Here is a 26,808-nt window from a genome sequence, read left to right on the forward strand (position 1 = left end):
ATGGAATAGCCCATGTCCTATCAGGAAGCTGCGGATTGGGGACTTCACCAGCTGATTGCCTCACCAATGATGTCACTGAAGTAGGACTTAAGGTAGATGCAAGATTGGACTCGGACGACTCCCAGAGACGAGCACAGGAGAGCCAGGCAGTGTAGATGCTGTGCTGGGTGAGATCGGACAAGGTTTCTCCCCAATGTCTAAAGAAAGGTGTCTCTCCGCTAACATGATCTCCTTAGCAACTACGCTAACAGCTCAACTAAAACTGAGTCCAGTTGTGCAGTCTTGGGAATTTGCCTGTGGCCCCCTCCTTCCCCACAGTCTGCCTACACTTGCCCATGGTACAAATTTGACTCTAGACGATTAAAATAAAAAGACTAGACTCACAAGAGCCAAGAGTATGAAGAATCAATCCAAAAAACCAAGAGATGTGGCCCAGTCCAGCTTCTTCAAGGAGAAGACGGCCTGTCTTGGCCTGGGCACACGCCTGGGCGCATCCCACGCTGCTGGGTAGGAGAGGGCCTTTTGATGCGCCCAACTGATGCTCTCCCACATACTCCAGGGGCACCCTAGGGCTTGTCTTGCTGTTAACCCCCACTGAGGTTCCACAAACAAGGTCAAGCACGTCCCACGCTGCGGGATAGCAGCAGGCCTTTTGAAGCACCTGCCCGACCCTCCACGCAGCCGCACCCTAGGGTTTGTAGTATTGTTAGCCCCCACTCAGGCTCCATGAACAAGGGCCAGTGCTGGGGTCCTGTTTCCTAGGCTCAGCATCAGAGTTTAAAGCTGCACAGCACCTTAGGGTAATAACTTGCCTTCAGAGTTTGATGTGCTCTTCCTCCGGTTTCGAAAAGGAAGCTCCGAAGTGCACTTTCCTTGCCTCAGCAACCAATTTTTTGCTTGTGAGTTTGTAATAAAAGTCGGCCTTATAAGTGCAGCAGCATGGGCAACATTTAGAACCACGTCTATAATTGTGGACAGCTTTATCACCCCTCTGATGTAACCAATCTGACTACAGATATTTTAGTAAGTTACAATGCTGTGGTTTTGCTGGTTTTAGCAGCTGCTTTTAGCTGTTTTATGCCACTGCAAATTTTTGTAAAGATTGTATAAACGGTAATACAACAAGGTTCTTTGAGAAAAAAAAGGGGGGTGTACAATGGAGCTTGGCCTGTCTGGATGTGCTGTCTCACTTCAGCTAGGCCTATTCTCTTATGAAAATGTCGTCATTATGCAGTAACAAGGACTGCCACCATAATTCTCATTTGATCTTTGTAATCAGTGGTCTTGCGATGGGTAGATTTTGTACATACGCTCTAAGCAATTTTAAGATCACAAAAATCTCGGGAAAACTCCCAAGCTTCCATAAACACAGCCAATCTCTGTGCCCGATTTCCATTTCTGAGTCACGTGTCTGTTCCAACTCATGCCTTCGCAATGGCCAGCATGGCAGACGTGATGACCTTTACTGGTAGTCCTATCCAATCCAGGATTTCTAGGGGTAAAAGGGATCCTAGATGATAATTGATAGTAGACAGGGGTTAGACGTTCTTCCCAACTAATTACTCTTGGGTGCCTCTGGCACTGACCTTGACACCTATGGTCTCTTCAGGGCTTGAAGGCACCAGCAGGAAGAGATAGTTACCATTTTGAGACCTCCTTTTACATTCTTTACTTTCTTCTTGTTGCCCTTCCCTAATCTCCACAGTAGAAAATAGGAGAGTTCTAGCTTGGAAAAGGGGTCAAACCTGCCAGGGCATTGAGGGTTCAGGTGTGCCTAATCTGGCATTTCAGTGAATCAACGCCCAAGGAGATGGATGCTCCTTCTCAATGTTTTTTTGATGCTTAGTGGTTCATTTAAAGTGGGCTGGCGACTTGCCAGCCCCTCAGAATGGGAAAGACACATGCCTTCCCCAGCGGAGACCTGCTGAGATCCCCTCCTGCCTGTTGGGGATCTTCATGCCTTTAGTGCATCTGTCATCCTCTTATCCACCACCAAATAAGATGCTAGAAACATGTTCCCCCTGCAGCAAAACATTGAAGCGAATTCCCCTGTTCACCTTTCCACCCCTTTGCACCTGAACTTGAAGGTTGTTTCTAATTCTGGAGGGAAAAGCTACTTAAAGAAACCTGTTCTAGAGAACTTTCTCAGGGAAATTGTTTCCTCTAATTTCTCCAAATGAATGGCATGCTCTGGATGTCAAATCCATTCTGATGCATGCCCTTTGTGACGACACAATTATTTGCGGTATTCCCCCCCCCCCCCCCCCCATATCACATAGATGTTTTGGTTTTCCTTTTAACGGCCTTAAACTTTCTTTCCTTTTCTCATATCTGTCTCCCATCTATTTATGTTTTATGAGGAACACCTGGCCACACCCTTCTCATGTTTTATCTCTTCATACATAGTCTTATAACCCAGCTAGCTGATTTATTTACCTTCTCTCTGAATTAACTTTTGTACCCTTTAAGCTAATGCTTAACTAATGCAGTGTCTCGTACTTCTTCCTCTACATATGCCGCTGTACCTCTATATCTATACCCTACTTCCTACAGCCTTGCATCCGTACTGCTACTTATACCAGGATGCCTTATATATTCTTATATCCTAGTACCTTTACCACTGCCTATACTAAGCAATAGTATCTCTAACGCTGCCTATACTTTCTTTTTTCTTCACCCACCTATATAGCAGTACCAGTAGCTACTCGTATACACTAGTATTTCTGCCAAAGTACATCTGTCCTGACCTAAGTCATGGTACTGATATACCTTAATAGTCTAACACTATACACCGGTACATATAAGACCAGCGTATACAATGTTATCTCTATTAATGCCCCCGTGTTCCATCCGTACTTATAATCAAGATATTTTACAACCTGCCTCGAACCTTGCATGGCCACCCCTTAAAATTCTCTAGCTCTTCTATACACGACTATGCTCTAGTACCTAAACCTTAATTCTTTTATTTTTTACACCTACCTATACACCAATATCTTCAGCTATACAATATTACCTTCACCTCTAGGTATCTCCAGCTACCTCTACCCTATATAAACCCTAGTATGTCTGTTTTTTAACGTTGTTTCTACAGCCTGCTGTCGTGAGGAATGTGCTCTCAGTTGTGTTATGTTTTCTCTCCAAAATTCGGTAGATCCATGTTCAGTTGTTACCTTCACTTTAACATGTATAGCTCGCGTTTGCGCCATAGTTAGTTTTGTGCTATATAATTGCAGTATGTATTACATGCATACACTCACTTCTGGGATAGTTCCCTATTTAAAGTGGTCAGATACACGAGCTCCTCTTTCAGCTACATACATTTGCAAAAATAAAATGAATAGATGGTGGGGGCGAGGGTGTTTCTTCGTGCCTGCTTAGACAAGTTATCTTTTACCAAGAGCAAAGGGGGCTACTGGAAGGCGACCGATTTATGGCCCTTTTGCAGCGCTTAGAGTCCCCACCGATTTGCTTCACTGTGTTATTATTCAGGCACTAAGTTTGAGAAAGATATTCGCACAATGAAGTAAATTAGGCGATGTAGAGGTTGTATGCTTTGTTTTTATCTGATGTTTAATGACATTGTATGTCTTTTAAATATATTTTGCTCAGTATGTGAATTAAGAATGTATAATGAATTTAATTGGGAGATGTGGTCTTTAAGATTTTATTTGATATTTTAATTGTTTTTTTATTTCTTTTATATTCTTGATGCTTGCCAAATGTATTTCTCTTATGAGCTTTTGTGGTATATATCCGACCGAATAAATTTTGAACTCTGACCTTTTTACTAAAACAACATCTTAAAAAGCGGTACAACTATAGCCAAGTAACAACATCACAATATTTCAATACAATTTCATTTTTTATTTTTCTATATTTTTTTTTTAGAAAAAAGAACAAACATATTTTCAAGTCACTTTCCTTCCTTGACCACTTTTTCTCGTGCTTGCATTCACTCTCCCCTCTTGGGGCGATGAGGGTAAGGGGTTGGAATGGGGAAGGGCTTCATTCACACTCCAGATGCAGGGGGCGTCTCAAAGGAGTACCCTGCAGACTGGTAACAACCATCAAGCAGCCCCTACCCCGGCTCATTGAAAGGATTGGACAGCACCATCGAAGTACACTACATGGACTCCGCGGCGGCCTCCGGATGCGACCGTCGATCAGCAGCACCATCGAACAGTGTCCTCACCCCCACAGCAGCACATTCACACACTGAAGGACAGAAGAGCACCATTACACTTAGCCAAACTGGGCAACACCTTCACCTAGTGTCCCAGAACAGCAGGGTCAAACTGTCACTCTCTCTCACACCAGTCGCAGTGTATTGTATACTCCCACGAAGCGAGGCAGAGGGTATAAATATCATACATAACCCATCAGAGTTGGGTGAGGTACCCACAGGTTTTTAGGTCACACTGGGTGTCAAAAGGGTGTTTTGCGGTTGGTGCACAGCACGTATTGAGCTAGGATTGTTGTAAAATTTGCTACGTCCCACATGGTGGGCAGTTGGTATATTGGCCCTGCAGGGAAGAGATACTGACTTTGCCTAGCCCATGTGGTACCAATTAGATATTTTCGGGTATTTGGGGGCCCTCGCCATCCCTGTGTAGCATGAGACAAAAAAATGTTCAGGTGGCTGATTTTTGTTGTTTGCATTGCTGTCCTTCTACATGTTATTTTATGTTTTCGGAACTTGCCGTGCTCTTTGCCTATTGTCGCCAACCATTGGGGCATGCTACTCTATTTCTTGTGTGGTCTGTCTAGGGAAACTTTGTGTCTTCTGTTGCAGGTCTTGGGGATTTGTTTTAATGTCTATATATTTGTCGTTTGTCTGCTTGGCTTGTACTGTCTGTAATGCACCATATTCGGAAGCAGCCAGTTTGTAGAACTTGGTGTTCTATTTCTGTATATATGTTGGGTAAATAGGACTACCATTCTTTCTCTGTCTGGGGTTTCTCTACATTAAATGATGTTCATTCTGTTTTTTTCTGTCTTTTCTAAGGGGCTTGGCCTGCTATCTGTTATCATCTGCCTGTTTGCCTTGCAGTAGGGTCTATGTCTTTGTTCAGGTCTGTTGTTTTTCCTCTGATGTTGTTCTGTTAATTGTAGACAGTCCATAGAACTTGATTTTTTTGTCTGTGGGAATCTGTCGGTATGCCTGCCTGTGGTGCTTTGCATACTCTGGATCTGCTCTGGTGTGTCTGTGGACCTTGCTATGTTGTATGTATTTCGGGTACGTCTGTGGGCCTGGCATGGTCTATTAGTGATCATCTGACTGAAGGACTTGCCTTTCTGCAGTGGCGTAGCAAGGGGGGATGGTCCCTCCCGGGCGGCACGAGTTATGGGTGCGGAGCTCCACCCCCCTGCCCCGCTCTTACCAGCGGCCGTCGCAGGGCAGCGGCCGCAGGAATCGGCGGAACCCACCCTCCCCCGCTCGTACATTCGGCTGCCAAGGGCGGCAAACACAGGGGCCGCCACGGGTGGTTTAAGACCTAGCTACGCCACTGCCTTTCTGTTTGTGGGTGCCTACTGTTATTTAAAAGGCTTGCCTGTCGGACTCCTCTTTTTTGTTTCCTGAGGTGTTTAGTCTGGCGGATCACCTTTGCTGTTTGTCTGTTAATTGTAGCCTGTCTGTGGTGCAGTAGCGTGTGTGTGCTCTCAGTACAAGGATATGTCACATAAAATACACAGTTTGATGTGGCTTTCCCTATCCTAGTTTTGGAGCTTAGGCAACATTTCACATCCTATAGAACAACCTTTCTATCTTCAACCCCGTAAAAATAGAACCAACAGTTTAGAAAAAACATAATAAATTGCAAACTATGAAATAAAAAGAATGACTTGGAAAATAAATAGAGTTTGATAGAATACAATCTGTGGTTGAGGAGCTGCGACGGAAGGTGCTTGGGTTCAAGTAGTGTGTGTGCATGTGATTTCCACGCAGCGCCTCCGCTCCCATGCCCTTTGTCCCAGCCTTCATCTTGTCCATAGCGCTTGGTACCCAAAGCCTGAAACCCCTTGTCCCTACCCATCTTTAGTGAGTGAACGGAATCAGGGGAGAAACGGCAGAATGAAGGCAGGTCCTTGCCGTGCCCCCCCAACCTTCCATAGTGAGTCTTGGGTGGAGATCAAGGAGCCCCGTTCTTTTCTTCCTCTCGCTTGGCGGGTTGAACTGCTTTAAGCGGTTCTTTGGGACCAGCATTGGTGTTTTGTGTCTGCTCTGACCATCCTCAGAGCTGGAAGGGATATCGCTGCAGGAATTCCACCATTCGCCTGGGCAGTGGTAGCTCTCCCGCTGCTGCTGGTGGCACACACTGGTTGATGCGCAGTCGGCAGAGGTGCTGGAGGCTGGAGGCTTTGTCCTTGCGTTTTAAAGGCTGGATGAGCTTTAGATGGACAGCCGCAGGCTCTTTGGGCACAGGTGGTGCCGAGGCAGGGGCTTGTGCATCGCCGCGATGTTCCGCTGTGCAAGACAAGACGTAATGCTGCACCAAGCTAACAACATCCGGGAAGGCGAGGATACGTGGCTTAGACAGGCAGTTGGTGTCCAATCGGAACTTGCTGTCTGAATACTCAATGCGGACATTGGTGGGACCACGGTTGGTCTTGACGGAAAGAGTGAAGAGGTAACTGGGATGGGTGCTATCCCTCACCAAAAAAGTCCCCTCTGGCATCTTCAAAAGCTGCTGCTTAGCTTCGCAGGCCGTGATGGAACCCCAGTACCAACCTGAAGGAAAAAGACCAGAAAAAAAATAGCATTACATTGAATTCACTATCTGATCAGTTAGTGTGTGCCTTGTGAAATACGTGTAAATGCAGGGTCTAGCTTTTGCACTGCTTAACTGAATTAATTAAAACACAGGTAAGCCCCATGACTTGATGAAAGATCACAGAGTATAGGTAGGAGCAACAAGTAAGAAACTTCAAAATTAAAGAATCTTGCCCATTACTATTACACTTCACAAGGATGTAATATTCAGACTTATGGCGCATTCTACTATCTTTAAAAACAGTGTTTGTTTTCCAGACATGGATGTGCGTCACAATATCAAGGAACAAAATATCATCCTGACATAATATTGCAACCAAAATATAAACGTTCACTATATAATGAGAACATGTCATGAGTTTGTAATATGTGAGGTTATAATCTGTGCATGGTGAGGACGTGTGCTATAGTTACTTGAAAAAACTATAGATTTTCAGTGGCTATTTTCAGTTTAAAATGTTACATTAGAACTGACATTTTCATCTAACTATTACGTCACTTTAACCTTGTCTTTTTCAGTGTATTTCTGTTTTTTTTTCCTGCAAAGTAAGATACTTTTACCACATCTAACTATAACGTCACTTTAACCTTTGTGTTTTTTCAGTGAAATTTAGATATATATACAATATATTTAAACAAACAAATCCGCTGATCACCGTGCTTCATCATGGGGGTGTCGCGTGGGGCCGGGCACGGTTCCCAGCAAAGCAGTTTCAGCAAGACTCCACTTATACAGAGTCACATGCACTCCGGTAGAAAGTGCAATCCAGATTATTAATGGCGCTACAAACCCTGCAACGAGTTTCAGCCACCAGGCCTTGTTATTCAGTCACAATTGCCACTGTGTAGTTATAGTTAGAACCAGGGCTTACATTAAAAAACGAAAATAAGTGCCAGGGCCTTCCTCTGGAGTCACTGCAGTTTGCACCACCAGTTTGCTCTGACAGAGCTGCCAATGACATTGCAAACACAACTACAAACCCTCACACTCTTAAAAGTGACAATTCCAGGCACCCAAAGCTATAAAATCGCCCTGAATGGTAGGTATTAGTAATATTTAATTGTGTATTTAATTAATAAAGAGCTGTTGTTCTTAACTCTAAATTCTACTAACAGGGCTGCCATGTGCGGACTGTCATAAGTACTGGTGCTGACATTTAAGTGCCGGTGCCAAGCACCAGAAACCAGCAGCTCAAAATAAGCACTGGTTAGAATCTCGTTACCATAGGAAATTGATTTTTGGCTTTGCTAATAACTGTTGCACTGTCTTCACAAATCTTCATGAACGTTTCCAAAAAAAAGAAAAAAAAAACTGTTCATCCACCTCCGTCCATTCCTTGAAAAATTTAGGGTGATCCATCAAGCAGGGGCCAATATTTAAAGGGGGTCCCAAACCGCAATTTTCCCATGTTATTTTCACTAGGCTATTTTAGACACTGCTAGAGCCAAACTAACTGAATGGAATTACTTCAAATTCGGCAAACCTTATATCTATATCCAGAAAGCAAGCTTTTTGGAATTTGTTTTAAATCTGTTTAGTAGTTTTTGAGAAATTCATGTTCACAATGTATAGATATGTGGGCAGTTCCTTTCGCGGGACTCTTGGAAAAGTCCTGCAGGCACACAAATTCAAATAATAGAGCGACCCGATTGGCAGAGGCGATTATTTTTTTTTCATCTGCTGCCTCGCTGTGGTGGAAGCAAGAAGCTCCTGTGAGTCTCACAGGTGCTCATGCTCTGATTGTACTGGCTGCAACATGAAGAGCCATATGTTGTAACTGTCATTATAGGACATGGGGACTCAGTGCCAGTGTCCCGAAAATTATTTTTAAAGACTAAGGTAGATGGTTGTATGGTTTGGGTACTCTAGACCCTCTTCAACGTATACATGAGCCCCCTCGCGGCCATCGCCCGCCAACACAACCTCAACATCATCTCTTACGCGGATGACACTCAACTGATCCTTTCTCTCACCAATGACCCCAGCACCGCCAAAACTAACCTACACGAAGGAATGAAAGAAGTTGCCGAATGGATGAAACACAGCCGTCTGAAACTGAACTCAGATAAAACAGAAGTCCTCATCTTAGGTACATCCCCCTCTGCATGGGACGACTCTTGGTGGCCGGAAGCCCTTGGAAAAGCACCCATCCCGACAGACCACGCACAGAACCTAGGCGTTATCCTGGATTCTTCACTTTCAATGAACAGGCAAGTCAGCGCCGTCTCCTCATCCTGCTTCAACATTCTTCGCATGCTCAAAAAAACATTCCGCTGGATCCCCACCGAAACCAGAAAAACAGTCACCCATGCTCTGGTCACGAGCCGACTGGACTACGGAAACACCCTCTACGCAGGTACTACCGCTAAACTCCAGAAAAAACTCCAACGAATCCAAAACGCCTCAGCCAGGATCATATTAGACATCCCGCGTAACGAACACATCTCTGGTCACCTGAAAAACCTCCACTGGCTACCCGTCAATAAGAGGATCACTTTCCGACTTCTAACCCACGCACACAAATCACTCTACGATATCGGACCAGAATGCCTCAACTCACGACTGTCCTTCTACACCCCCTCCCGCCAACTACGTTCTTCCAGCCAAGCCCTCGCCACTGTACCTCGCATCAACAAGACCACCATGGGAGGTAGATCCTTCTCATACCTGGCAGCTAAAACATGGAACTCACTCCCCACTTACCTTTGCCTTACCCAGAACCACCTAGCATTCAGAAAGCAACTTAAAACGTGGATATTTGACAAGTAATCCTCCTCCCTTCCCTAAGCGCCTTGAGACCCTCTGGGTATGTAGTGCGCTATATAAATTCTTTGACTTGACTTGACTTGGTGCTGTCCCAGAGGGTCCACCGAAAGCCAAATTTCAAAAAAACTAATTTGGGGTTGCTGTGATCTTGCAAGATTTTTTGCAGGACCCAGCATGACCCCTACTCCCACAAAAGTGCCAAAGAAGCACAGCAGTCACGCTGGATTCCATTAATACATTAAAAAAATTAATAAAGAGGGGGTGGGTGCCTGTGGGCCGCAGACGGACACTTGGCCCTGCGGTTAAATACATACTGTGCACAGCCAAAGTCCATGTGTGGTGGGTGCTATAGGGGGTTGACCTGGTCGTAGGCTTGCACCATGGGCAATACACGCCGTTTTGATAATGAGTGCACAGAGGGAAGGCATGTGTGGTGTGGGATTGCATGCCCCTGGGGGGGGGGGGGGGTAGGGGTAAAGCCAGGCACTGTACACAACCCCATTCTGCAGACAGCCTTTGGCCGTGCATGGTGGGGATTCTCATACTTATGTCTGCTAATAAAATATCACTTTGCGTTAAAAACCTCCTAGAAATTTACTGAAAAAAACAGAGGCTATAGTGATATTAGGTATGCTAATAATATCTTGCTTTACATTAAAAAAACACATTTAAAAATGTACTGAAGAAAATAGAGGCTACAGTGATATTAGGTATGGTAATAGCTTACTTTACATGAAAACAAACTTTAAAAATTCACTGAAAAAAACAAAGGTCAATGTGATATTACAATTAGGTGGCTATGTCAGTATAAACATAAAATCTTAACTAAAAAATAAAACATAAAAATTCAAGTTATAATTAACAGAGGTAATTATAACTATTGCCCTCGTTAAGCACTGCTTATGACCTTACATACTACATCACGGATTACATGTTTTATGACATCACTGATGACGACACTAAGCATGGTGGGGGAGCGAGTTATAGTTACTTAAGTTTTTTTTGCTCATGTTACACGTTGTTCACATATATATATATATTCTGGACATATGTTTTGGAGAATGACACTTAATCCTCAATGTGGTGGTAGAACACCCTCTCCTTTGTGAAATGTTGTTCTGTCTGCTGGATTGCAGATTTCACTCACAGATGTGAACGTCATCAAAAGAGTGAAGCTGACTGATTTGAGATGACTTTTCACTGCCCAAGGGTGGCTATGGAAAAGTCTAAAGACACGAGTTCTTTGTCTGGAAGTCAATGGTACTGTTTTCCTTGGTCATGACTGCTTCTTCAGTGTCATATAGCAATGTCAAGTTCAGTTTCTTGAATCAGTTTAAACCAATTAACGTAAAGTGATAACCTGTTATAATTATAGATTTTACCAATTTTACCAATTAATGTAAAAGGACAGCCTTTTGTAATTATAGATTTTGTAGACGATTCACAAAAGCATTTATGAGCATGTAAACTATTGCTACAGAAGATCGTTTTTACATCCTCTTATATGCCATTGTGAATTGGTACCGACACACCCAAGCACCCAATGTTAAAAGTGCAAAAAGGGCACAGACCTTTCTATTTGTACTAACTGCATGTGGCTAATGCCTGAATAATCTTGTTTTATAACATTTTGCTAATGATTAATTTGTAAAAAAAAAAAAAAATTGTAAGTGCTGGGGCTCTAGTCAGGAGGCAGCTTGCACAGGCCATTGGTCCTGTTAGTGCCGCCTAAAACAGAACTAACTACTAACTATGGGAGTGGGGAGAGGATGTGGAGTAATGGCCAGAGCTGCTGACTTCAGAGCTGAGGATCCAAGTTAAAGTCTTGGTCGGCTCAAGATCCTGTGATTCTGGGCCATCACTGAATCTCCCCACAAATGAATGTGTCTTAACTGGTGCTTATGAAAAGCGCCGGTGTTGATTATTAAGTGCCAGGTCAGCACAGGAAACCACCAGCTCAAATTAAGCAGTGCCTTTTGCAAGTAAAAATGCACGAAACAGCAGGTAAAAGAGTACTACATGAGTACTACTTTGCGTACTCAAAGACACCTTTGTCTATAGGTCTGTTTATGCATGTGTCTATCATTTGGTATCCTACTATTGTATACAAAAACAGCCTGGTTATAAAGAACACATTGTAATCTTTATAAAGTTTGTTAAACAGGTTATATAATCTACTCCTAGGTGTGGCTCTGCTGAATGAGAGAAGTCATAAAGTGCCTCACGTAAGCACCATCCATGGAGCTACTGGTTGGTACTCACCAGTTTGCTCGTTCTGTCATCATCAGCAACTTTCTTGACAGAAAAGACGTGTGGCCTAACTCTTAGGCTCATGTGAAGTGGTGAAAAATTAATAATAACGTGTAAATTATGGTGTCGTCTATAAAACGTCAAGCCCCTTATTGTGAAAAGAAGTGAATAAATCTCCGGATTAAAAATGAGATGTGAACGACTATCCCCCAAATTCTTCATTTTAGTAGTGTCCACACTTGGTTAAAAGAAACGGCATGTATTAGTCCATGGATGGTGCTTACATGAGGCCCTTTCTGACTTCTCTCACAATTTTTCTTTGGTGGGTGTGAGAATAGCTGTGGATGGTTGATAATTTTTTCATGAGGAACATTCATAGGTGGGAATGACAAGATAATTTAGCAAAGCCACACCTAGGAGTGGATTATAATACCCGTTAAACAAACTTTCTAAAGACAATGTGTTTTTTATAACCAGGTTGTTTATGTATGAAATTTGTGAGTGGAGGGCTGCCTGGTTATATTCCCTCTGTTGCTCATTTTGATTGCTGATTGCTACCCTACTGTTGTAAGCTGATGTATGTATAATATATTGGGATGTCAATAAAGTGTTCCTAAATAGTTTTTATTGAATGTCTGCTACTGCAGTGCACAGGAACAGTTAGGGCTGCAAGATTCCATCACGTGCTACACCCGAAGCAATGGCCCATTTTTTCACAGGACACACAATGGGAAAAATCTGAAAACCAACAATACAAATCTGCTGCATTTTAAGATTTCCCAATGCTGTGTCCCCAGTAAGAGTTGTGCTCCTAATGGTTTCTATGAAAGCAAAATCCCTGCAGACACAAAATGGGAAATCTTCATCCATATGTTCTAGTCACACCACGTTTTTTTACCCTCGCTGGACTCACAGCTGCTGTGCATGGAGATGCATAATTATAACAGAAAAGCTCAAACTCTCAAAATTCCACCAACAAAACTAGACCAGAAAACGCTGGCATAGGGAAAAGAATCTGCGCTAGTCCCATCTGGTTTGTACGTTTTACCAGCGCCTATAATTCAATCTGCTGAAAACACTCTTCCGTGCTTCAGCATGTTACATATAAATATCCTGCAGCTGATGGTTTCATATCACTGCACAAGCCCAACTGTCTTGGGGTAGTCGAGTGCACTTGCAGTAAACACTTACAGATTATAACCAAGGCCACTGGAATTATGCGGCAGGGAAGGGACAATTAACCCTGCTGCAGGTTTTATTTAATTATGTGGCAAGAAAAGGCAAATTATGTGGCATAAAATGACGCATTTTGTGCTACTATTACTTCTTAATGTTGTTATTATTACACTTTAACATGGTTTTGGGTAAGGTTTCATCTCCTAAATTCCAGTTTAACGCAACCAGCAATACACAACAGAAAGATGACCAGTCAATCTTTGGGAAGGACATTCCCCTGTGCTCCAACACACATTGCTGAGTTTTTTGTAAGTTTTGATCCTTTTAAGATAGAAACATTTTTGTTAACATTAGCAAATTATGCATAAGTAGATGAATGATGTGGCAAATCCACAGTATGCTCAAACCGCTGGGGCCGCAAAATCTCATTATTCCAGTAACCCTGATTATGCCCCTCCTTGTCACTGCTTCTTCACTGCATCCTTTTCAGGACATTCTTTCTGCCACCAATGAAAGCACAAGCCACAAAATTGCTTCCCAGCACTGTGTAAGCGTCTCAATGCCTCACCTGACTCCCTCAAGAAGGAGAATGTCTTGGCAATGCAGAGCAGGTCTTCCTCCGGGTCGCGGGCCCGTGGGGTGGATGGAAGATGGCTGATCTCCAGGTGCGAGGTCACCAGGGCAGTGGGAGGGGTCTCTTCTTGGCAGGCCTCTATGGCCAGAGGTTGCATTATCTGTTCAGATAGGAGGGCAGGGAAGCTCGCCAACGACAGCCGTCCGATCTGCTCACCCACCAAAGGCTGAGACCTGCAGGGAGAGGTGGAGAGACAACGGTAGGTAAATAAAACACTCCATGAAAACATAAAGCAATAGAGCCCGTTCGAAATGCTGCATCTGCATCACATAATTACACATTCAAAATGGCCGCCTTTGTGACCAAATATCATGATCCAAATAGAGACCAATAAGAGGAGACAACAGGATATTAGACATCACACAGCCTGTGTAAAGGAGAGTGTACAAGATGGAGAGAGAGAGTGTGGCTTAGTGATAGTATAACCCAGACAATAGGCCCAAAATGTTAGAGGAAAGGTGTTTGAAAGTAGAAAGAGTTTTGTACCAGAGGACAGGTCAGGAGGCCCCTTCTACAGGACAGGAGGCTCCTTCTACAGGTCAGGAGGCCCCTTCTACAGGTCAGGAGGCTCCTTCTACAGGTCAGGAGGCCCCTTCTACGGTTAGTCGTGTGTGTCAATCACTGTCAGAGCAGGAAGGTGTTTAATGGGAGGGAAGTTCTAAGGGTCCGAAGGTTTGAATCAACAAAGGTGCCAGGAGAGAGTGTACAGCTGCCTCACAAAAACGTAGCTGCAACACCGCTGATCACACACGTCAGACATGTAGACATCCCCAACATGTCCCAGATAAATGGAGGGTGCTCAAGCCTGGCGAACCTACTACGGTAAAACCTGTGCTTTGAGCTTTCATGAACCCTGTCCTCACTCGCTCCTGAAATCCTAAAAAAATCCCTTGGCGCGATCTCCATCTCGTAGGTCTTTGCCCTCCCCTTCCTACGGAGGGAAAGGCCGAGCGCCCTTTGTGCAGGCCTCATTGCCGCGGTTTCAAAGCACTGCAGAAAGGTGGTGTCAGCTGGTGCAGAGAATCAAAGTCCACATTGATACCAGTGAGTTCACACTCCCAGCAGCTGTCCAGACACCGAAAGGATCCATCAGCTGACCGGGGATACGAAGCCCTACACAGCTGCAATAGCAATTCCAAAGGTGCTCTGCTGATCGACCTTGGAATGATGAATGGCTAAGTAGGTCTTGTCAGTATTCAGACTCGTGGTTGGTACGTCACACACAGATAGATGAAAGCATTCTGAAGAAGTGCCTAACTGCGAACAGGCTCCTTTACCTATGGAACTGGAAAAGGGAAAAACATTATCCAGGAGCGTGATTAAAGAGTATCCTGCCCGGTTGGGAAATTTCGCTTGCAAAGGTATTTTGCTCATTTCCCACCAATGTATTGAGCTGGGTAGATTTTGTGGAATGTTGCCGTGTTTGCACCGTTTTGAGGGTTTCTGAAACGCCTCACCTCACCTCCATGCGAAGCACCGTAGGCAAACACGAAAACATAAATTGGCAAAATTGTGCACAAGATCAAAAAGAACAGGTTGTCGTTTATTTTCGTTTCCACGATTAAAAGAAAATAAACGCCCCGGCTCTATATTGGACCCAAACGTGAACAGTACCTATAAGAGCTGTTTTAGCCACCCCAAACCTCTTCGACCCAGGGTCTCCGTTCGAAATGAACGAGGGGGCGCTTGATTCCTACGCGGCGTAAAGACAGCCTTTTCGTCCACCCCCATTTCCCTCGTGGGTTCGAGTCCACTGCCAGGACGCACAGAGAAGGTCTCGAGGCCTTTACCACAGGCTGTCTGTCGGCTTCCGTGCATGCTGCAGCGGGTGCTCCAGTCTGAGCCATCTTGCACGTCTGCTTCCTCTCTGAGCGGGGTGAAATGAGGTTATGAGAAACCCGAGCAAAACGGCGAAGCTCTCCAGTAATTCCACGCTCCGCCTTTCCCTCGCTCCGGGCTGTTCTCTCTCGAGTCTGCCCCCTCCTCCTCATCTACACACGGACGTGGAATATTTTGTATGCTCCCTCCTTTACATCCGTGTCTCTTTGCCTTCTCAGACCTCGTGCCTTTCTCTGCCCTTCACATCTCTTTATTTCATCTCACATTCACTGATGGATCTTTCCTTTTCTTCTCGGTGTTTCATGTCTAGCGGTATAATAAAACCGCAAATAAAACAAATACAGGTCCCATCGGGTATCAAACATGCATTCACTTCCGTAGCTGTCTGTTTTCCCTTTCCCCTGTCTTGCAGACTCCAGGTCTGTCTGCCTCGTTCCCTCCTGGTCCACATCCCCGAGCATTCGATGCACCTTTCTCCTATGGCTTCCACACCACCGCATATCATATGTGCTTTGTGTAGTCCTGCTCACCCCTTACTTGCTTTTTCAAAATCCCCAGACCTCAGGTCTGTCTTTCGCTCTCTTCTGTGTCTTATCCACTTTCACACTTCCCAGACACCTGGGCTTTCTTTCCCTCACTTGCCTCACTTTTCTTCCTCCCTTCGCCAGGTTGAAATCATGTATATTTCTCTCTCTGTTTCATTCTCTCCCTTCCACATCTGTAGATTTTAGAGCCTTGTTTATCTCCCCTCTTGTTGACCTCCCCTCTGTCTCTCTTCTCTACTTCCCTCGTGAACAGACATCAGTGCTGTTTTTGGTTTACCTCTGTACCTTCTATTTATTTCTGCTGTTCCTAGACAGCACGTCTGACCTTGCTTAACTCCCTTTCTCTCCTTCTGGCAACATCCACAGACATCAATGTGTCCTATATCACCCCCCCCCCCCCATTTTCCTTTCCCACATCACCAGACACCAGGCATGTCTTCCTCTTCAAAGTGTCCCCCACATTCCCACATCCGAGACAGGTCTCTCTTTGTCTTCTCTTTCTCTGCATCTTTCGCCTTCATCCTTTACCAGACATTATTTTGTCTTGTTATCACCTCTGCCCCAGTCTCTCCCTTTCAAAAGCCCCCACAGGTCTGTCTATTCTATTTCCCCTCTGCTTCCTTCTCTCCCTCCCCAAATCCTCATACATCAAGGTTATCTTCCTCTCAAATCTGCCCTCTACTCTTACCGCATCCCCAGATACCAGGTTCGTCTTTTCTCCCCTCTGTCTCCGTTTCCCCATCCTCAGACAGTGTGTGTGTTTCTTTGTCTCCCGACTCTTTCCCGCCTTTATCCCACTCCCAGATTTTTGGCATCTCCCCCTCCCCCCTGACTTTGTCTCCCTCTCATTCTCCATCAGGCAGACATTCCTTCTTCCCACAGACTCCACAACTCCCTGGCTCTGCTCCTTTCTCAATCCGCGAGACAGCGGGCATGTCTATTGCCGCCGTTTCCTTGCCTCTCCATCACAGTGTCTGTCGTGGACTGTGCTATGTGTCCCTATAATCCAGACACCGTGCCCCGGCCCCTCCCTGCTTTAATCTCTTAGACAGAAGAGCTGTCTGGAGTCTGGACCACCTTTCTCCCGTACCATCTGCTAGTCTGGTGCTCGGGGCATTGAGATGCCAGGATACCCTGCCCTGAGTTACTGACACATCTGGGCAGTTCTGCTTGAGGACACGTTGCTGCTGCGCATGGCACTTTATGTGTTGCTTCTATGGAAGTGGCCAGTCTGTTGTCCTGCTGGACCACTGTCGAGGGTGGGTGGGAGGGACAGGCCAGAACTACCGAATATTGCAAACTGGGGCCACCGCCCCAAAATGAAATGCAAGTGTGGGGAACATGAACAACTACACACATTCAGACACTACATCAGCGTCAGCTCTGCATACATGCAACTAGCGATAGCAGATAGAAACGTGTCACACAAACACATACATCCTACCTGTGTGCTCTCCTGTTAATCTTAATAAAGCAATCACACGCATCCTGCGTGACACAAACACATACAGCATGAAGTAATCCTTAAGAAGCGCGAACTGAGAGCGCCGCATCAACTCCAACTCTGGCACAGATGGATGCAGCACAAAAGGGAAATACTCACAGCGCTACCTGAATTACACGTCCCAAGCAGACACTGCGAAGGCATAGACAGCCGACTCACACACCTGACACAAACTGGCATGAAGATGCAACTGTGGGCATGAAGCGGGCATGGGCTAAAGCCGGCCCCGCTGCACCTCTCAGGGTTTTGCCCTTCTACCGAAGGCCGTTTAGTTTTCTTTCACGCCCAAGTTATAAATGATGGTCTAGAGGTGGGGGTTTGCAAGGTGTCGGGTCAGTCCAGGATGAGGGAAGGGGGGCTCACGATGCAGTGGAAACCACATGAAGTAGGGTGTGTCGATGCGGGGCTTGCGCCGTCCAAACGTCGGCTATGGGCAAAGTGCGCCCAGTGACCTTCAATTCATCCCAAATCAAGGTGCATTCTAGTAATTGATGTTCTGCCTTTTCGACTACAAGCACAAATATCGGGGTGTATGTGGCAACGCAATGTGTGTTAAAAAGTAATTTAAACAAGGACATGACACAAAGGTCCACTCAAGAGCTCTGATGAAGTACATGGACACATCAAAAGGGTAGGGGGGAGGACATTTTAAAAAGGTATGTACAGGACAAATAGTGCACTGAGGGTGTAGGCAGGTGGACACAGGGCGGGAGGTCTTTACACCCGAGAGACAGTTCTTCATTACACAGGAAGGCATTTAAAGAGAATTGCCCAGAGTAGGTCACACATAAAGTAAAGTTCCCCAATACACGTGAAGGAATATGAATCAGAGATTCTGAGAAAGAAAGATTACACAAGAAGGCAGTACATCTGAAGGAAAGTTACCCATAAGAAAGGTTGCTCATTAAAGTTACACATGAAGGAATGTGTTGCTCATAAAGAAAGGTTACACATGGGAAGTTACCTACAGAAAAAGGACACTCATTAAGAAGAGACGCCCACAGCGAAGGTGTTACCCATGGAGAAATGTTACACAGAAAGAAAGGTTAACCGTAGGGAAATGTAGGTAGCCATAAGAAAGGTCACAGCTGAAGGAAATTTACTCATAAAGGTTACACATGAAGGAAGGGTTTGCCCATAAAGTTACACATGGAGGAAGGGTTTGCCCATAAGGTTACACATGGAGAAATGTTCACAGAAAATAAAGTTACCCATAAAGAAATATTACACATGAAGGAAATGTAACCTTAAAGAAAGGTTACACATAGAGAAATGTTCACATATAGGAAAGGATACATTAAAGAAATGTTACACATGAAAGAACGTTATACATGAAGGAAAGTTACCCCTTAAGAAATGTTATGCATGAAAGAAAGTTACCCCTTGAGAAATGTTATACATGAAAGAAAGTTATCCCTTAAGAAATGTTATACATGAAAGAGTTACCCCTTAAGAAATGGTATACAATACCCCTAAAGAAAGCTGTATACACAGAGGAGAGATACTCACAGAGGTACACATGAAGGGATATCACCCATAGCAAAATATGAATTATGAAAGAAAGCTTCAAAGAAAGGTAACATGCGAAATAGATTCACCCATAAAGAAATGTAAAACTTGAAACAAAGTTGCACAGTAGGGTGTGTTAAAAAGGCTGTAATGATTGGAACACACAAAGGAAGGCTACCCATAAACACGTTACACGTGAAAGAAAAGTTACCCACACACAAGTGTTACACGTGAAGTAACGTTACAAAGAGATAAGTGTAGCCCATGCAGAGAACATAGATGTGACACAGGTGGACATATAGAATCTGGTTACATAGAGAAAGGGAGTTACAGGGGAAGCGAGGTTCCATGTGGAACCGGGGTGAACATGCTAGCATTATTCCAAGGAAGCAGGAATACACATGAAGTGGAGGTGCTAATAAATAGGATTACATGTGAAATAGGGATACAGGAAAGCTGGGGTACCCACACATCCTGGTTTCTAGAACATCCCGGGGACACCGTGATGCATATAACGAGATGCCCCTATAGCTGGGAGTTGGTGACCCATGTTTCCATGAGAAGTATGGGATGCACATAAAGCAGGGAAACAAAATATGGGGTAACTGCCGAGATGGCTTAAATGTAAAAGCTGCATATAAAACAGGAGCACACGGGAATCTGAAAACCGCGCGAGCAGGGTATGGGGACATAGAAGGCAATGACAAGCGTGGAGAGGGAATGCGAGGTTATCCTGAAGGAGCCAAGCCCCCAGCCTGAATACACAGAAGAGAGAGATCGCCTGGGGTCGTGTTATACATGAAACACGGGAGCAAAGGAAAGGGTGCACGTAGGGCATTGCTAAGGCGAAAGCACGACTGCATGTCAGCAACACTGAGAGACGGGGAGCACAGGGCTGGGGCAACATTACACGTGAAACATGTGGCACGGGATGCAAGGTAACTGTGGAGCAGGGGTACACAAGGGGAAGATTTACAAGTGAGGCACGGCACATGTGAAGGAGGGCTACGCCTAAGGCAGAGCTGCACAAAAAGCATCAGGTATGGGAAGTGGGGTACTTGTGAAGAAGGGGTACACGCAGGGTAGAAATGTAATACCATGGGAAGCAGGGCACATGTGAAGGAGGGTTACACCGGAGGCAGAACTCCACCCAAAGCATCCGTCACGGGGAATGGGTACTTGCGGAGAACGGGTAAACGCGGGGCAGAATGGCAAGTGAAGCACAGACACATGGGAAGCACGGCAAATGTGGAGGAGGGTTATACCGGAGGCAGAACTCCGCGAAAGAGCATCCATCACGGGAAACGGGGTACTTGTGGGTAGAAGAGGTACACGAGGGCAGAATTAGAAGGGAAGCACGGAGACACAGGAAGCACAGCACATGTGGAGGAGGGTAACACCTGAGGCAGAACTCCGCGAAAAAGCATCCATCATGGGAAACGGGGTGCTTGTGGGTAGAAGGGGTACACGAGGGCAGAATTAGAAGGGAAGCACGGAGACACAGAAAGCACAGCACATGTGGGGGATGGTTACACTTGAAGCAGAACTCCAAGTAAAGCATCAGGCGCTGGAAACAGGTTACTTATGGAGAAGGGGTAGAAGCAGGGCAGAATGACAAGGGAGGCAGGAACACACGGGAAGCACGGCCCATGTGGAGGAGTGCTACACGTGTGGAAGACTTACAAGTGAAGCACGGAGACAAGTGAAACACAGAGACAGGGGAAGCACTGCACATGTGGGGCATATCTAGGGCAGTACGAAAGGTAAATCAGGGGCATGGAGGCAGAGTAAGCGTGAGGGATGGGTGCCGGCTGCGGAAGATCACACGTGAAGCATGCGGACACTGAAAGCAAAGGTTCACCAGCAGCAGGTGCACCTAAGAGGCAGGCAGTGGCGGCCGAAGCTTACTTACCCTTGAAGACAGAGAATCATATCCGACAAGGACCAGGAGAAAAGCATGAGAGCTTCGAAGGCACGGGTGGGTCGCTGCTCCTCCGTCTTCTCTGCCGGGCGTCCGCTTCAGATCCCCCACGATGATCTCAGGACCGCCGTGACTCCAAGTCTACGAAGCGACATATGGCCCCAGACAAGTCAGTCACAAAGTCAAGTGCCCTCGGCAAAAACACGGCACCCTGGCGCCAAGAGTCTGCTGCCAAATCGGACACAAAGGAATTTCAGGGGGAACCCCCAGATACTCGCGTAACTTCAAAACCCCCCCAAAAAATCAGTCCGGAAAATGAAGATAAAAACCTTTGCGGAGCGAGAAGTCATATACGTGAAGAGAAAGAAAATAGACCGTAATCTCCACACAGTATTCTAAGTAAGCGTAGAATGCTGACGTGGGCTGGTCGTGCTCACTGCAGACCCCAAACTGGTAGTTGTTTGAAATAAAAAATGGGGTGAATATGAGAGAGGCAGCGAGAGAGAGCGAGCGCTGGGTCATGCGTCCGCCTCTGCTGCTGGCAGGGAAGGAATGCGTTGCCTGACGTTGAGCTCTTTGCTGCTCGCTGTGGGGATTTTTTTTTATCTATTCCAGGAAGAAGCCGATTCCAGGAACCGCATTGTGTGTTCACATCACAGCTCTGGCATTAGTGGAGAAGAAAAACAAACATGTGCGTCGCACACACAGGCACACTTCCGTGGCTCAGACAAACAGGCAAAAAGACACACATTCTGCGGCATGTAGCGTTTTACTAAAAAGTAATACATTAGGCACACAACTGGACGTTCAGAAAAAACACCAAGACTCTGAGCATGCAATGCCTTCACACTTTCACCAGTAGCACTAAAGAACCACATACCATGTCCAGTTGCACTGACATACACATGCAGAAGACAGACATGTAAAATGGGAAAATCTAAGATTAAAAAAACACACTTTTACACAAAACACTTCAACGGAGATCCAAACAGATATAAAGAAACAAGCAATAACGCATAGACGAGTGAAATAGAAAGGCAAACTAACACAGCAGTACACCAAAGCATACCTCAGACACGTGACACACAAACATACCATCACAATCACATCTACACACTCGCATATACATTAGCAACATTTGAAAGCGATTCTATAAAAACTTCGGAATGGGTATGACACTCACATTTGTACAAAGTTTAGATTTACTTGTTTTACAGAGATGAAACGTGGATAAACTTGACTTGTTTATTTATCAGACAACAGTGCTACAAAAAAAACCGGCTTGTAACCGCAACGTGCACCTGCAGAGACCCAAGTACTCGAAAATACAGTACAATAAACAAAGTGAAAAAATACACATGTTCGATACACAAGTAGAATCAAAGTATAGATAAAATACGCCGCACAGCTCAAATACACACACTAGGGCGATAAAAGCAGTAACCACACGCTGTTATAAATAGAAGCGCCTGCCTTCCTTTTATCTGCATAGCCTACATTAACACCGAGAAGCAGTGTGTGTGGAGGATGGGGAGGAAAGTGAAGTGAACCCCCAGGGTGTTCTTGTCTCTTTGCTGGGTGGAACAGGGAGGAGGGTGGCATGCTGACAGCAGAGAGGGCGGGGGGGGCGCTGTGACAGAAACAGTAGTAACGAAAGCGGTGGGCGCCGTATGCTATTTTTCTTCCCTCGCCTTTCTCCGTACAGCCCATGGCTGTCGAGGCAGCCGAGGCGGGAGGGAGGAGGGTGCGACTAGGGTTGAGAGGAAATACCTTTGATAGATTTCCAAGAACTTTCCAGGAAAAGTGGGCGGACCCGGACGCGCCGCGCCAATGGGCGGCGAGCTGGGTCCTTCCTGACGCAGGAGGAGGGACGGATGTGAGTCGCTGGGGCCTTCTGCGTCACGCGAGGTGCAGCGCGCCGCCCCTTCCAGGCATTGAGAAAAACCGAGCGAGGACACGAAGACGCTCGGAATTCCAAATATAGCAAACGGCCGCGGTGCGAACACATGCGCGAGAGCCAAGGAGACCGTCAGTGCAGTTTCCACATAAAAAAAATCAGATTTGAGCAACTGTAGATTTTTTTCTGGAGGAGCCCGGGGTGCATATGAAATCAAAATGGTTAAATGTATTATCAGTTTATTTTGGCGCTCTGAGAAAGAATTAAAAACTGTGTGGGTACATACATCTACCTCGCCACCTCCCGTGGAAAATTAAATATAAAGTACATTTGTTTCTGCTCCGAGTAAACTGGGCGCGTGCCAGTCCTAGCCCTGGGGCAACACAAACAGGCCTGAACATTCAGAGTGCATTGCAGGGCAGGATCTGCAAAGTCACAAACAAGACTTTGGTAAACCAAGGTTAAGGCAGGCCTGCTTTGTCCTTATACATGAGTGGAAAATGAGGGTTCCTGGGGATTGGCAGTCCGAAAGATGTCCACCCCTTGGGTGCTTCAGGCAGGCATTCTGTGTATGACCTCGTTTGGGAACTGAGTGGAGCCTGCTGGTTCTCCAAAGTAGACTTGAAATCTGGCTATTCTCATCTTACTGTGGACGAGTGTAGTGTTAATGAAGGAAGTCACAGCAGGAAGATAAATGAAATTGTATATTTATTTACCATAAATAAGAACTTGTGACAGGACAGGTGACTACGCAGAGTCACAGGGTCTCAGTCCGAAAACCAACGTGTCACGTCACTTAAATACACTCTTGACATTCCAGGGGTGTCGCGTGCATAGCAACCAATAGGAGGGGAACCGAGAATAACAACTAGACCCACAACATCTCCCTTTCTGAGGGGAACAGTTACATTAACCTCTTAGGTGCTGCGCCTATTCCAACGGCCGACGGCACCACTACCTCAGGAGTGCTGCCGTCGGCCGTTGGACGTTCGAACCTCACCTGCGCAATGGAACGTTCAGCACTGGAGCTGGACGTTCCATAGCTGCTAAGAGGTTAATTCATATTCTTTAAGTGTACTAGGCAACTTGGATATTCTGCCAGACCTGGTGCAGGTGCCCTCCCAACCTCCTCGCCCATCGGCCCTGAGGTGGAGATTCCAGCCATGGCTAAATACCACCTCCGAGCCGGAATCTCCGCCTCCAAGCCGCAAGCTCCGCCTCCGGCCCAGAAGCTCCGCCTCCGGGCCGTAAGCTCCGCCCAAGCCGGAAACTCCGCCTCCAGGCCGGAATTTACGGCCCGAGTGCGGACGTAAAGTTAGTAGTCTTAAATCTATTCTGTGAATACCGAAAGTAGTAAGTTCATTCTGTGAATCCCGAAAGTAGTAAGTTCAATTTGTGAATCCCGAAAGTAGTAAGTGCATTCTGTGAATAGCAAATAGTAGTAAGTTTAGGATTTAGTCTTAAGTTCATTCTGTGAATCGGGCCCGTTGTGAGTCCTCCCCCTCAGGTCGTGGTGCATCTGTGATGGCTTTAACCAGATTGAGTTTTGGTTTGATTCCATCAGCACTAAGAATGTGACCCAAATATTCTATTTCTGTTTTCAAAAATTTACATTTATCTCTAGATACTGTCATGCCTTTTTCCTGCAATTTCCTTAAAACTGGATCTAAGATGACATTGTGCTTACTTTTTGTGTCTGCATGAATCAAAATGTCATCTTGGAACTTCTGCACTCCCTTGACTTCTCCGAACATGTTTTCCATGAGTTTTTGAAATACACTGGCTGAGGATGCCATTCCGAATGGAAGCAAACATATCTGTAAGCTCCTAGTGGTGTGATGAAAGTGGTTAACTGTTTAGATTCGTCGTCCAGCTTAACCTGGTGATATGCCGACTTGAGATCAATGAGTGAAAAATATTTGAATCCGGAAGTGTTGGCTAAAATCTCCTGAATCTTGGAAAGGGGAAAACAATCCACCAAGATATTTCTATTTAAGGATCTTAAATCGGCACATAAACAATACTCTCCACATTTTTTTTAATTTAAACAATCCCTGAAATCCACTCAGCTGAATCAGCTGGTTCTATCACTTCTTCAGTGACCAATTTTTCTAACACCGCTCGCAACTCCTCACGAACCGATAAGGGTAAAGATCTAACTTTGTGTCTGATGGGAATGGCATTTTCTTTTAGTATGATTTTATGTACAAACCCCTTAACACACCCTATTCGATCTTCGAATAGTGAATTATACTTACATAAGATGGGTGTTATTTCATTACAGGATTCTGATGGAATAGAAACAAGAGATATGAAACCATCATCTAATACAATGGGGTCATCTGACCCTGGCTTTACAATAATATTCAATTTTGCGAGATCTCTCCATCCCACAATATCTCTTCCTCGTTCTGCTACGTATATTTTGGTACATAAACATCTGCCCTTTATGTTCAACAATTCTTCAAAATATCCAAACATATTTATGTCAAATTCCCCGAATGCCTTGGGGTTTATGTCAGATGGCAATAAATGTCCATTAGGCCAATATTTCAAATACTTTCTGTCAGAAATTATTGTGATGGGCGACTCAGAATCCGCCATAATACTGAGCTCGACCACCCCTACATGTGCAACTCCTAATGGACCTTTAATTTCATTGTCTGCATCATCTAAAGCAAACACAATTTTTGAGCACATATCCTCATTAAATTCATCAACAACCTTAATCTTTGTTTTAAAAGAACGTTTTTGTCCAAAATTTCCGCACACACTCGCAAAATGCCCTACCTTCTGGCATCTAGTGCATCTCTTTCCAATTGCTGGGCAATTTACTGAATCCGCCTTGTGGTTATGAGAACCACATCTAAAACATACAAGATGGGTAGAATTATAATTATAATTAGACCTGTAGGAATTACTAGAGCTGAAATCTTTTTTTCTTTTGTCATTAATGTATGAAACATTTGAACATGAAGAACTGTTCGCTCGGGCCAATTCTTTTCTGCCTTCAAGTGAACGTTCAATGCCCTTGGCAATATCAGCTACCTCAGATAAAGTGGGATTTTTACAGGCAAGCAACCTTTCCTGAATTTTGTGCTCAAAACAGTGAAATACAAATTGATCAGGTATGTAAACATCTACTAAGTCACCGAAATTTCATTTGGTGGCTAGCACCCTTAAACCTTCAATATACTCTTCCACATTCTCTGACTCTAACTATTTCCTCATCGCAAAGCGATGTCTGCCAACCATATTGTTCTCTTCTTCGTCAAACTGCTTTTCCAGTCTTTTCACAGACTCCTGAAAATCGTCTAAGGGAATAAATTGCCCCGGTTCAGGTTCGAATTCTGGTAGGCTGTCGAACATTTCTTGGCCGGCAATACCTAGAAGTCCAAAAAGAATTGCTTTTTTCCGTTCAGGCTCATACTTCTTGCCATTAATCGCAACTGGATAATTTTCAAAAGCCCTGTACCAGTTCCTCCATTTCATCACAGGTTTACCTGGAACATCAAGGAAATGTGCTGGTGCATTGAAATCAATTTCACTGGCCATAACTTCTACTTTGTCTGTAGTCTCTTTCTTAATTATCAATTTCAATTTTCAAGCTTTATTCGACATCAGTCATAAAAGCATTTCTACCCTAACACTATACAATAAATACTATATCTACAATACTCAAAGTTTAAGACAAGTATTAAACACATATCCGTCGAATACAATAAGCTGTTAAAACATTGTTAAGAACAACCTTGGCCATACTCACAAGTAAAAACTTTAAAAGAATGTGATAGTCAAAATACATCACGGCATCTTTCCTAATAAAGTACGCGTTCGAATCACCCAGGCCCAGGACAAGAACTTTGCAACAGCAATCACGAACAATGGAGAACAATCAGTCTCTAAAATTCTAAGTGCTGTACCTTGGTTACGCGTCCCCATATTGAGGCAAACGGGTCTTATCCATTTATGCCGGGGGTTTGCATATAAG

General features: G+C 45.0%; 1 protein-coding gene across 1 annotated transcript; it reads right to left on the reverse strand.

Moving 5' to 3' along the window:
- Nucleotides 1–3,846: 3,846 nt before the first annotated feature.
- CISH (cytokine inducible SH2 containing protein) lies at nt 3,847–21,476 on the reverse strand. Its single transcript, XM_086938815.1, has 3 exons — nt 20,912–21,476; nt 13,537–13,775; nt 3,847–6,733 (listed from the first exon to the last, which is right to left on the reverse strand). Exons 1-3 carry the CDS (start codon nt 20,956–20,958, stop codon nt 6,237–6,239), a joined length of 783 nt encoding a protein of 260 aa, XP_086794941.1. The 5' UTR covers nt 20,959–21,476; the 3' UTR covers nt 3,847–6,236.
- Nucleotides 21,477–26,808: the final 5,332 nt, after the last annotated feature.

This window comes from Lissotriton vulgaris, chromosome 9 (genome assembly GCF_964263255.1).
Source record: "Lissotriton vulgaris chromosome 9, aLisVul1.2, whole genome shotgun sequence".
NCBI lineage: Eukaryota > Metazoa > Chordata > Amphibia > Caudata > Salamandridae > Lissotriton > Lissotriton vulgaris.

Coding starts and splice junctions, on each gene's coding strand:
- CISH (XM_086938815.1), bottom strand. CDS start 20,958: ATGCTTTTCTCCTGGTCCTTGTCGGATATGATTCTCTGTCTTCAAGG. Junction 13,776..20,911: donor ATGATTCTCTGTCTTCAAGG/GTAAGTAAGCTT, acceptor CTCTCCCTGCAG/GTCTCAGCCTTTGGTGGGTG. Junction 6,734..13,536: donor CTCCTTCTTGAGGGAGTCAG/GTGAGGCATTGA, acceptor TTTTTCCTTCAG/GTTGGTACTGGGGTTCCATC.